Source organism: Notamacropus eugenii, chromosome X, assembly GCF_028372415.1.
Source record: "Notamacropus eugenii isolate mMacEug1 chromosome X, mMacEug1.pri_v2, whole genome shotgun sequence".
In the NCBI taxonomy this organism is placed as follows: Eukaryota; Metazoa; Chordata; class Mammalia; order Diprotodontia; family Macropodidae; genus Notamacropus; species Notamacropus eugenii.
Genome location: NC_092879.1, coordinates 89604787 through 89618066, shown reverse-complemented (window position 1 = coordinate 89618066; position 13280 = coordinate 89604787). Strand labels below are relative to the sequence as shown.

Here is a 13280-nt window from a genome sequence, read left to right as displayed (position 1 = left end):
CATATGTTACTTTATAGAACTAGAAAAGATATAAAGTTTATTTGAAGAAACAAAAGATCTAGAAGCTCAAAGAAAATTTTTTTAAAGTAGGAATAAAGACAGAATAGCATTTCTAGTCAACAAATTACATTTTAAGGCAATAAATATCAAGTCTACTTGGTACTGGCTAAAAATGGAAAGGTAAATCAGTAGAACAGCACAGATTAGCTAAGTAAGAATCAAAAACAATTGAACTCAACAAAACAATGTTTGATAAAACTGAGGATATAAATTACTTGGGAAAGAACTTTTAATTTGACAAGAACTGCTGGGAAAATGGAAAGTAATTTAGCAGAATTTATATTTAGATCAACATTTTCTACTACATATACCAGTGTAAATGCAAAATGGAAACATCATTTTGCAATACTGTGTCAGCTTTGGTACTTGTACCTCATCATTTTTGCCCACTGCCTTTGACTGTGGGGCTGGAGGGCAGAACCAAGAACTCCTTCCAAATACTCCATTTAAGGAGGACTCCCTGCTCAAGTCATCTCTTCTTCCACTTCCTACCAGTTTTCACTCCTTGCACTGGACACTCTAGGTCCCCTCCCCCTCCCCCCAACTTTTCAGCTTCCCATTAGATTTTAAGCTTCTTGATGGTAGGGACTGTCTTTTTTTTTGTTAATATTTGTACCTCTATCCTTTAGTACAGTTACAGGCCCACAGAAGACATTTAATAGTTAAAGGAAGAATTCTTAGCCAAATAAGGGATAAAGGCAACTATACAACATAAAAATAGGTCATCTCAATTACATGAAGTTGAAGTTTTGCATAAACAAAATCAATCCAAGTAGAATAAAGGGGGGAGCTTTCAACTAGGACAAAAGCATCTTTTTCCTACTTAACATCTCAAATGTCAATCAAGTTAGTCAAGATTTATGTATATATTTGTGTTAGTTCCCTATATAAGACCCTATTCTTCAAGGAACAAGTAATCAGTGAATATGTACAAACAATTCTTAAAAGAAGCTCAAGCAATTACCAACATTATGAAATTTTGCTCTAAAGCACAAATAATAGCAGAAATGCAAACCCAAACATCTCATCTGATCAGTAAAGAAAGAAATAGTCCATGGTGGATGGACTCTTGAGAGAGAAACACATTAATACCCTATTGGTGGAACTATAACCTGATGCAGCCATTCTGGAAAGCAATTTGGAACTATCCCCAACATGTCACTAAACTGTGCATACCCTTTCAACCAGCAATACCACTATAAGATATATACCCCCAAACACATCACAGAGAGACAGAAAGGACACACATGCTACAAATATTTATAGCAGCAGTTTTTATTGGAGCAAAGAACTATGAACAAAACGAATCCCCATGAGGTAAGGAACAGCTAAACCAATGATTGCATATGAAAATAATAGAATAATGGAATACTATTAGGCCACAAAAAATCAAAATAACTGAGGTTTTATCTTACATTGAACAAACTGGGAAATTTCCATAAAAGATAGACATATTAAATGTGAGACAGACACATTAATATATTACTGGTAGAGCTATGAATTAGTCCAACCATTCTAGATAGCAATTTGGAATTATGATCCAGAAACTCTACTGACAGACATGTATCCCAAGGATGCTGAAGATAGAAAAAAAAGTCCCATACAGATTATAATTTTCTTATCAGTGCTTTTGATGGCAGCAAAGAACTAGAAACAAAGTAGATGACTATTAACTGGGAATAGCTAAATAAACTGTGGCACATGAATGTAAGAGAATTAATGCATAATTATTCAGTCATTTTCAGTCATGTCCAACTCTTTGTGACCCTATTTGGGTTTTTCTTGGCAAAGATACTGCAGGGGTTTGCCATTTCCTTCTTCAGCTCATTTTACAGATAAAAAAACTGAGGCAAACAAGGTTAAATGACTTGTCCAGAGTAACAAAGGCTAGTATGTGCCTGAGGCCAGATTGGAACCCAGGAAGATGGCTCTTCCTGACTCCAGGCCTGACATTCTAACCCACTGCAGTGCCACGTAGCTGCCCCAATTGCATTAAAAGAAATGACAAATTTGAAGAAACAGAGAAGCCCGGGAGGACATATGAACTGAGGCAGAGGGAAGACAAGAAAACAACATATATACAATGAGAACAATTCAGTGAAAGAATGGAAAGAAAAAGATGAACAAAAAATCCTCTGAACATTATATACTTAAAATGATCAAACTTGGCCTTAGAGAAAAGAAAGTACATTCCCTCCCCCTTATTGAGAAGGTAGGAGTAGGCGGGGGTTATGGATGTAGAACACTACATAAACCATGAGATTCTTTTGATGTTTGTTTCCTCTGCAGGACAACTAGTTCATCCTTTTATTTCATTTTAAAAAAAGAGATGGCTTTGGGGTTAGGATAGAGGAGGTGGTTATATTTAGAAATAAAGGTATTGTCCATACAAAAGATATTTGGGTTTTTTTCATTTAAAGCCTCAACAATTTTTTTCTAAACCTCTCAAACTCAAATGACTCTGGAATATAATCAGTGTTAGCATTCCAATTCTGCCAGATGGCAACCCATTAATGACTGCTCATCCTTGGCAACTGTTATCCATATAACTTCTTAATTCACCAACAAGAGACCATCTACCATGCTAGACGCTTTCTTTCCTTTCTGCTGACATCACAAAGACACAAGTGAAACACAGGTGTTCTCCTCTAGTTATCTCTCATTCTTGTCACATGACGTTTTGATGACATCCCTTTCTCTGGTTCTTCCTTGAGATCTCCTTGCTTTATATTGGAGTTTATTCACATCCACCATGTACCTTTCCACTGTGTGTACAATACATGTAATTCTTCAGAGATTGTTGCATTCTAAGACTTACAGCCATACAATAATATGGAGAGAAAACTGCTGTCAAAAGATGAGCTTTTGTTTAAAGAAGTTCGGGAACACAAAAGGAACTTGACAATTTCCAAAAGGCAATCCACCCTGCTCTCCTCCTCTTGATCAATTTTGGGCCAAAATTATTTAAATCACTATATATTTGTACAATCTCTCTCTCTCTCTCTCTCTCTCTCTCACAAACACACACACACGTATGTCTGTATTAAACTTACAAACACATACTCAAATGGAAGATGGATGTGCTCTTCTGGTTATTCATCCATCAGAATGCATATCACATTCTGGACAAGAGCCATTCTTTATGTGCTGTTTTTTTTTCCCCATATAGATGGCTAGGGCAAATGTTTTGGAGTGACAGATGCCTTCCAAGAGATTCTGTGATGTCATCACCAATATGTCATCATCCACAAACAAGAGCATCTGGTAGAACTTATCGTATATAGCAAGTAACTTAGACTGGATATCCTCCATGACAATGGCCAGCACCTTTGGTGAACACACATCCCACTGCTTTATATCTCACTGGAGGGTTAGGACTAAAGAAATCAAAGAATCAGTTGATCTCTGATTCTCTATTTCTGATGCTCTATCTTCCAAAGAAGTTTGAATAATTCTGAGCTATCGGATGGGAGACAATTTGTTGAGAGTCTTAAAGGCACTGTTTTGCTCTCCCAAATCAAATGTTTTTTTTAATAAGCCACTAACACAAAGTACAATGGGATCTTATATTTTGAACATATTCTAGTCAATAATAAACATACTGTCAATCTCATTAGTCTCAATCTCCTGTATGAAGGTACAAATTGAAAGAACTGTAGGTTTTATAAACTTTCAATTCAAGTATATGACCCAGCAATAAAAAATAAATCTTTTGCTGTAAAAAAGATCATTTTATGGTCTATGCTGCCTTCCAGCAGCATGGGCCCTTTGGTTGGCAGGACGAACCTCTGGCAGCTGCATTTTTCATTTGTATTTGAACAGACTGATCCCATGTTATTAGAGCTCCTGATTAAGCTCTTTAAATAAAAAAAAGTCAATGTTGAAAGAGGAAACCACTGTAGTTAAGCTCTATGTAAACAAGTAATAGGCAAACCTCTGGAGGTTTGAAAGTTTGGTTTGGATAAGTACCTAAATCTATTCGAACCTCTTTCAATGGAAAAATCAGCTGCCACAAGGTTGGCAGGGCTTTAGGGTTTTGACAGAATCTGACAAGGCTTCCGAAAATAGTCCTGTCCAATCCCCAGTCAAAGGCAAAGTATCTACAATGAAAAGGTCAGAAATGACTCTACAATATAAAATACATTCTCTGTTTGGTTCTGTGTAAGATTGTTTCTTATGTGTCTTACTTTAAAATGCTTTTGGCATGCATTCAGGATATAAATTAATGACAATTTCAGGCAAAAACAAATTCTACATGCATTGAAAATGCAATAAATAAACCAGGAAAGAGTTCTCTTGATTACCTTACATGGTTTAATTGAGGTGGGTACATACATACCCACAGGTGTACAAACACAAGAAAAAATACCTTCTAAAATATCTACCAGAGACAAAAATAAAGAATGTAACTCTTTACCAAAAGGAAAATGGTGAACTGGATTAGATTACCCTTCAAGGGTTTCATTTTCTGTTCTGATAAAGAAAATAACTGAGGGTCAAAAAAGAAAATGCAGCCTTCATAAATAAACAATCGACTGAGGAAACGTTTTACCCTGTATCGTAAAATTATTTCTGTCATGCCTTCAATTCAACACACAAGTCAATCCTACCCAAAACTAATGCCATGAATACATTTCTCAATCAATGCTAAAATTTACCCTTTAAAGGAAAAATAGCAGTGATTTTCTAAAACAGCTCTTTCTGAAAGTATGCCTTTCAATTCCCTCAGCTCCTGATGGTAAGGGAGAGATCTATAGCCTTGATCACTCCCATGCCCTCCAGATTCCTCCCGGAGAACTCTCACCCTTTCTGTCAAACAAACTCAAAATGCCCTGCTGGGTCTCCTGCTCTTACCCTGTTTTCTTATCCTGGCATAACAGACAGGCAGTGATATGTGGAGAGGGGAAGGAAAAGTATAGAAAGTCTCCCCTTAAACTCTGCCTTCTATTTGTTCGTAAAGGAGTAGCTAGACCAGGGTTGGGAATATTCCTTTTCTCCAAAAGAAAAGAAGTGGATTTATTTTTGCTGTTAATTTTATTGATCCAACATCTGACATTTAGGTGCACTTCTTCATTTTAACTCTGATTATCCTTTACTGGAAAAGGCTTGGGAAAAAATGAGTTTGTATCCCTTGGGATTAGGTAAGTCTTCTGTTTCTCTGTTCCCCCTTTTCAAAAATGATTATCTTAATAGAAAAGAGGAGCAGATTATAAATACACAATTGAACTGCAGCAGAAACCCTCAATCTTTTCCGAATTGCTTAGAAAAGATTTCCTTCATAAATCTAATTGATAACTGCATCTTCCTCACTCCTCCCTCCCTCCCCCCTCCTCCAATAGGACAAGGGAACTCCAGGTGTTGATCCTTGCTTGACAGGGTGTTAATGTCATTAACATTCTGTCACTACTTCCTGTCAATGTGTTAATAGGAGCACTGTGCTCAGCCACTCCCTGTCCTCTATTTCAGGGAAATAAGTTAGCCCTCAGTCAATCAAAAAGCTAAGCTGATTTCTGACAATAGACATCTCTGCCACAGACAGAAAAATAGAGCAGACATGGTAAAATGTTTGCTAACAAAATCGAAGCAATAAGGTTAATGGAGTTGGGAGGCAGTTTATGATGTAAAGAGAGCACGTCAAGGCATATGAAAAGCCTATTCCAGGAATACTGCTTAGGAGAATGGTCCTCCATCATATCAGGAGAAGCAAGGGGCATGAAGGGACTTGATAAGATTAAAGGAGGAAGTCATATTCACAGTCACACTACTCAATTAGGCATTTCTAATTAAGAAACCAAAAATTACAAGGACTGAAGATAGGAATACTAACTGAATTCAAGTCAGTGAGAAAATGGCCCAAACAATTAGCAAGCTGTTCTTATCACAAATGTTCCCCCTTCCATCTAACTCAAACAGGTTCTATTTTTCACATTTAGTAAACTGGATACAATCAGAAACCTCCTATATTTGCATCAAGACACAAACACACACAAATACACAGACTGTATGTATATACACATACATGTACACAATTTCTGGTAGCCTTAGGAAGTAAATAAGAGGGTACCTAGCAACCTATATATTATGGATAACTGAATTGTAACTGAAAACTTTGTTTTTACACCCCTATTCTAGAGCAATGACTCTAGGACTGAGGTAATCATTTTGAACACTGAAAGCTTTACCATGATGATATTTAATTCTGACTTATTTTACCCAATATGTATGTCATAGGACTATCTGTAAAAAGCATAGATTGGCAGATATGAGCACAACTTGGCACTAACTTAGGGGATTGTCTTAGGGATGTGTTCTCAACCATACGAGGAGTCTAGAAAATTCTCTATGACTCTTTCCTGTTTGAAAATGACAATTCTTATGTCCAAAAGGCTATAAAACATAGTCTTTGATCCAGCAATACCACTGTATTGGTGTGTATCCCAAAGAGATCATAAAAAAGAAAAAGGACCCACAAGTACAAAAACATTTATAGCAGCTCTTTTTGTGGTGGCCAAAAACTGGAAATTGAGGGGATGCCCATCAATTGGGGAATGGCTGAACAAGCTATGGTATATGAATGTAATGGAATACTACTGTGTTATAAGAAATGATGAACAGGAAGACTTCAGAGAGGCCTGGAAGGACTTATACGAACTGATGCTGAGTGAAGTGAGGAGAACCAGCAGAACACTGTGCATGGTAACAGCAATATTGATGGATTATCAACTTTGATAGACTTAGCTCTTCTCAGCAGTGCAATGAACCAAGACAAGTCCAAAAGACTCAAGATAGAAAATGCTATCCACATCTAGAGAAAGAACTATGTGATCTGAATGCGGATCGAAAAGTACTATTTTCACCTGTTTTTTTCTTTCTCGTGATTTTTTTTCTTTTTGTTCTGACTCTTCTTTTCACAACATGATTAATGTATAAATATGGTAAATATGATTGTACATGTATAACCTGTATCAGATTGCTTGCTCTCTTGGGGACAGGGAGGGAAAAAATGTGAAACTCAAAATCTTAAAAAAAGGAATGTTTAAAACTATCTTTATATATAATTTAAAATACTATTAAGAGGAAAAAAAGAAAGTGCCATAGTTGTGAGACTCAGAGATGTATTGCATGGAGAGTCTTTCTGCCCTTGAGTTGATAAAACATTTGTCTTCCAGATGATGGGGCATCATGATGAGCTATGATACCCATATACTGTACCTAACTAATTACAAACCTGAGTAGGTCTCTAGTAGTCTATATTCTACTAAGTAAAACCTCTTTGAGGCGAAGTTACTCCCATAGGGCCTGGACTTACACAATTTAACCAGTCAAAGACTCAAGATAAAATGACCTACTGGGGCAGAGAGCTTAGGTAGCCAGTAGAAAGTACACCGCATTTGGAGTGAGGTGCCCTGAGTTCAAATTTGGTTTGACCACTCACTACCTAAAGTAATTTCATCTCTCTAGGCCTTAGTTTCCTTTTCTCTAAATGAGGGGATTGAAGCAGATGGTCTCTCAAGTCCCTTCCATTTCTAAACCTATGATTCAAAGAATGTAACAACCAAGAGAATTACAGCCTTAATTTTAAGACAGGTTCAAGTACTATAAACCTGTAAATTTCTGCACCTAATGAATCATCATTGAACAGGTGTCTGAACCATTTGATGTAGACAGGCAGACAAGGGGCTTACTTGTGTGCTCATTTCTTCTCATGCTAGCTGCCTAAGGGTTTTTCAAGATCAGAATACATTTTTGGAACGTGGGCATAGTTGTGCCAGCCCGATTTAATAATTTCTATGTTAGCAAACTATCCACTCAACTCAATACTCCAACTATTTCTGCGTTAATGAATGGCTTCATGTTTTATTTTGCCTTTTTTGATCACACCATGCAAAGTAGCAGTCCCATACATTTTAATATAGTCTCCAATCCCCCTGTGGACAAACAGGCACACTTTAGTGCCACTTAAATGAAGACTAACCATTCATCTGTAACTTACAGATACAGAAGGCACTGGATTTTCATTTTTAAATGCCCTAATTACCTGCATATAAAGTGAGAAATAAAACAAGCAGCCCAGGCCAAGTTCATATGGGTTTGAAATTAATGAGCAACAAGAGCTTCTCGGCACGGCAGGCTGCTGTGTGGCTACAGGCCAACTGCATAAAAAGTGCTAACAGAATGAGGGGATCAGAATTCAGACATGAAGAAAGCAACACAATCGAAAAGAGGACAAAGTAGGAACTGTTGGCTACCACTGAACAATGACGTCAATGAAGCAGGACCAACTCAGTCATAAAACAAGTATGAACTTCATAATGGGTGGGCATCCTGTGACAAAGGGGGATTTAAAGCTGGCAATTCCCATCATTTATCCCACCCATGTAGTATTCACCTTTCACTTTCTTGAAAAAGCCACCAAAATTGTCTGCTAATACTTAGTATTCCTTAAAACATACTGGGTATATAGATAGGAAGTCACCCACTTACATCACTAACTGAGAAACAAACAGAAGTAACTTCCCAACATCCTCCAGCCATCACTAGTCTGTCCCTCTGTAGTAACTGCGGCTCAGCACCACTCATCTCAGGTTAAAAAAAATGAAAAGGAAATTGAAGCAGAGAAAGGAGCAAAAGCTTTAACCTTGAAAGAAGGTGACTGCCATGGACTTCTTAAAATAATTTACTTATTATCAGATAAAGAACGTAGAGTATTTACTCTCTCTGGAAATAGAAAATGGTGAAATCAATCCACAGTTCAGGATATTTATTTACACCCAAAGAAGTAGGCTATAGTTTTACCGTTTTTGCAAACCAGGCCAGAAGAAAGACTGAGAAAAAGGGGATAAGAGTGAGAAGGAAGAAGTTCTAAGACTAGCTTTTCTACAGAAACCAGACTTCAAAACACAGAGAACTTGTTGCCAAACAAATGCAATTTCTCAAGCTCTGCTTTTTGTTTTCTATAGATCTATGCTGATCTCCAAATGACCATGTAATACTATTAGTATATAAGCAAGCACACACACGCATGCACACACACACACAAACACACACACGTGCCAATTTTTAGTCTGATGACTAGTCATATAGAACCACAAGTGTACAGCAACACAGAAATCGGAGGCTCTCTTGGAAGATCCTATATGCATAAATCATTTGTTAAATCTTTCTGTTCTCACCTTTCTTGCATGTGACCTCTTCTCTCCACTCACATGGCTACCACTTTGGTTCAGGGTCTCATCACCTCTCTCTTACATTATTGCAACAGTTTCCCTAATTGGTCTTCTGGCCCCAAATCCCTCGCAACTCTGGTTTCTCTACATAGCATGACCAAAGCAATTTTCCTTATATTAGACCTGACCATGTGATTCTTCTACTCAATCATCTCCAGTGGTTTGTGGTTGCCTCTACAGCAAAATATTAACCCCCTCCATTTAGCTTTTAAATCCCTTCACCACCTGGCCCCCAAACAACCTTTCCAATCTCATTTGATGTTACTCCCTGTCCCACTCTCTGTGATCCATCCAAACTGGCCTTCTCTCTTTTCCTCACACAGAACACTCTATCTCCCATCTCACTGCTTTTGCACTCACAGTGCTTGGAATGCACTCCCTCCTTAGCCCCACCTCACAGGGCCCCTTTCTTCTTTTAAGATGCAGCTCAGACACCATCTTCTGCAGGAAACCTTTCCTCATTCCCTCCAGCTGCTTGTGGTTTCCCTTTCAAATTGCTTTAAATTTAACTAGGTTGTATATATTTGTACTTACCACTTTATTTTCACACTGTAGATATTTTTAAAGGCATTTGCTGTCTCTTCCACTTGAGCATAAGCTCAATGGGAGTGGAGAATGTTTCAGTCTTTCCACTTGTATCCCAAAGGCCCAGCACAGTGCCTGGCCCATCATGGTGCTTAATCAATGCTTGCTTATTGAAACCTCTCAGTACTGACCTTCTGGGTTTCTAGCAGTGTTATTACTGTCTTCTTTCAGTATACAACTTCAGGAAAACTTTCTACCTAAAAACACACTGAGGACCACAGGAAGGTACTTGAGACAAGACCAACTGGCAGCACTACCACTCTGTGAGTGACTCAAACCCTTCAATACAAACAAACATCAAAAAGGCCATTTCTTCTGCTACTCAAAACCAGGGTGAAAAGACAAATATGAAGACAGCTCGAATAAGCCCATGAGGTCTAGAGTTCCCCTCCCCCACGATAAAGAAAGGATATTGTCATCTTTTCCACGAACTTGTCATGTTTGTCTTCTGTCTTAGGGAACTTGGTAATGTCCCTTTCCAGGCGAGCAATCTGTTGTTCCATCGCATCAAGGTTGCTCTTGAGAGTCTGAGCTGAAACTGCAGAAGAAGATGCAGAGTTACAAGAACGTTCAACGCTGAGGACAACCCAAGGAAAATCAACTGGCCTTAAGGCAGACAAGAGGCCCATTAAATACTCATTTTTCTGCATTACTCCTCATAACAACTCTACTCTTCACGAAATAAGTAAAAATGTATAATGTACTGTACCAAATCATCATGTTTAATGGGAGAAGGCTACCTTTTTATTCAGCCATTAGTCCAAATGAATTCATTTCTATTTAAATTTATTGATGGGACTTCTAATATTTCCTTCTTTAAAATTTAATTTGAAGATTATAGAGAAACTACAGTTCAAACATATCTTATTAATGCATGTACTTGGCTATATAAATGACTGATTGTTAAACCATATCAAATATCAAATATTTTTCTTTTATTGAAAACCCAAAGCTATCAAAGTTTCTATCTTTTTTTGTATCCTGAATACCTGCAAATATTGAAAAAATGGGCTGCTGTGGTACAGGGAGAACCTGCAGCAACCACCAGTAAGACAGACACACAGACACACACACACAGAGCTTTGGCGTAACCTCAAACACAATAATTAATTCCTTTTAATTATTGCTAACATGATTTAGCACTGTTCTCCTTAGAAAATGAAACATTTCAAGAACTGCATTCAAACTGGAGCAAAAATACCCCATTTCCAGCTTTCCTGGGAAGGTTTCCCTTTAGTCAGTCCTCTCTACAAATCGCCTGTTCTTACCACATGACTACCAGCTATATGGCAATTTCAGCATTTAGGGGTCTCACTAACTGGACAGGGTGAATGACATAAAGGGTGGGCAATTTGGCCTCTAAATCAGGACTCAGAGAAACTGTCATGCTAACCAAAGGAAAGCAAAGCAGAATAGCATTATAATGCTTTCTTTTAGTTAAAGAGAAATGTTTGGCTTATCCTGAGACACATACAAGCATCGAAATAGAAAATTCGAGAGGCTGTCAGCCACCACTCCCTCCCCACCTTCTCCAACACACACACACACACACACACACACACACACACACACACACACACACATATATCCCACTATTGCAACCAGCTCTTTGGATATGAATTCCTCACTCTGACGTGAACACCTTCATAACTCAGGGGAGAAATCGCCTGAAATAAACATGGAAGTTCAAGACACTGAAAATCAAACACCAACACCAAAGACAAATTATTTTTTGTATTAATCTGTCAGTTCCAATAGTGGCATCTGATTTAGTTTCATTTGCACAGATCTGACAAGCTTGGAAATGATTCTGTATTGGAGAAGTCTGAGGGAGTTTTGTCTTGTCAAAGCATTCCTAATGGCTCAGCAATCATTGCTGGCTTTATTTAAAAGATGAGTTTGGTAGGGAGGAAAACAAACTCTCTGACTTCAAAATTAAATCAATTGCTTTCAGCCAGGTGTTCTGTGCATTCCAGCTAATTATTCAAGGAGTCCATTCTTCTCATTTGCTTGACTAAATAATGAACTTCAATAAACTGAACAGTTACTTATGTCACTTGGGTCACAGGTAAGACATCACCACATCAGGCAATTCTACAGTGCTCTAAGTGTGCCTGAAGTTGTCTCAGGCCCTGGGCTGGGTAAGGACATGGGATGCTATAAGTGGACTGAGGACTTCAGCCATCACTTGCTTAGTAGTAAGATGCACTCCGAAATATAAATAGCTTCGACAGCAATAAAGCAAGGTTGGAAAAAAGCAGGTGACTTTCAATCTTCCTAAAGTTAAAGGAGAAATTATGCTTTTAATATATACATACACACAAATATATATGTATCATATATGTATATATGTACATGGAGAGGAGAGAGAGAGAGAGACAGAGACAGACAGACAGACATAGAGACATTCACGGAAGTGAATTTTTGTTCGCATAAGCTAATAGAGCTTCCAATTCCGAGTTCTTTTTAACCTGCCCTCTGAGACAAACCCCCATTTCTCCTTTGTTCACAATTGTTTGAACATTGTTTTCTCCATTACATTGTGAGCTCCCAGAAAGCAGGCACTGTATTTTGCCTTTCTCTGTATCCCTAGTCTTAGACCTGAACTCCGCTGTGATTTGATTCCGGTCAGAAGGCCCCCTCTCAGCCTGCTCTGTTGGATCATCACTGCAGTCCCACTTCCCTCCACCACATTTGACCCTGGGGCTCAGTCCTCTGGTCTCAATAGTCTCTCAGTTGGGGGAAGTGGGGGAAGGAAAGGGAAAGGGAAGGGAACACACAGCCACTACTATGTGCCAGGCAGACACTGTGCTGAGTCCTTTACCAACATTATCGTCCTTCTTGGTTCCTCCATGGAGACAATTCTGAGATTCCCAAATCCAGCCTGGTCTCTTTTCTAAAAATCAGGCCAACATTTGAAACTGGATCTCCCACACCTCAAATTCAACCCGTACCAAAGAGAATTCATTCTTTCTCTCCAAACCCAAATTTCCATATTAGAAGAAAGGGCAGCACCATTCTTCCAGTGACCCAGGTTCCTAACCTATGGGTCATCCCATAGTCCTCACTCTATCCCAAGATACCTATGTAGGGGCCAAATCATGTCATTCCAAGCTCTATAACATCTCTCCAAGCATCTCTTCTTCATTCCTGCACTGCCCTGCCCCCCTAATCCTCCTTAGTTGAGACCCACATCATTTCTTGCCTAGATTACTATAACAGCCATCAGAACAATCTCCCTCCAGTGTTCCCTCACTCCAACCTATGATCCTCACAAATCCTAAAGGGATTTTCTTGAGCACTGGACTTTGAAACTTTCTGAATCAATAGACTCCAATGACTCTCTCCTACCTCTAGGATCAATACAACCATTGGCAGAGAGGTGGTTTAGTGGACAGGGCAGTGGGA

The 13280-nt window shown here is 38.5% G+C and overlaps 1 protein-coding gene across 7 annotated transcripts in view; it reads right to left on the bottom strand.

Annotated features, from left to right (window-relative positions):
• The window catches only part of DIAPH2 (diaphanous related formin 2), a 1011052-nt gene that overhangs the window by 390934 nt on the left and 606838 nt on the right, over window positions 1–13280 (bottom strand). For all 7 annotated transcript variants that reach the window (XM_072625718.1, XM_072625715.1, XM_072625716.1 and 4 more), the window contains one exon: window positions 10286–10410. In XM_072625718.1, coding sequence (XP_072481819.1) covers window positions 10286–10410 — 125 coding nt within the window. The remainder of the gene's footprint in view (window positions 1–10285; window positions 10411–13280) is intronic.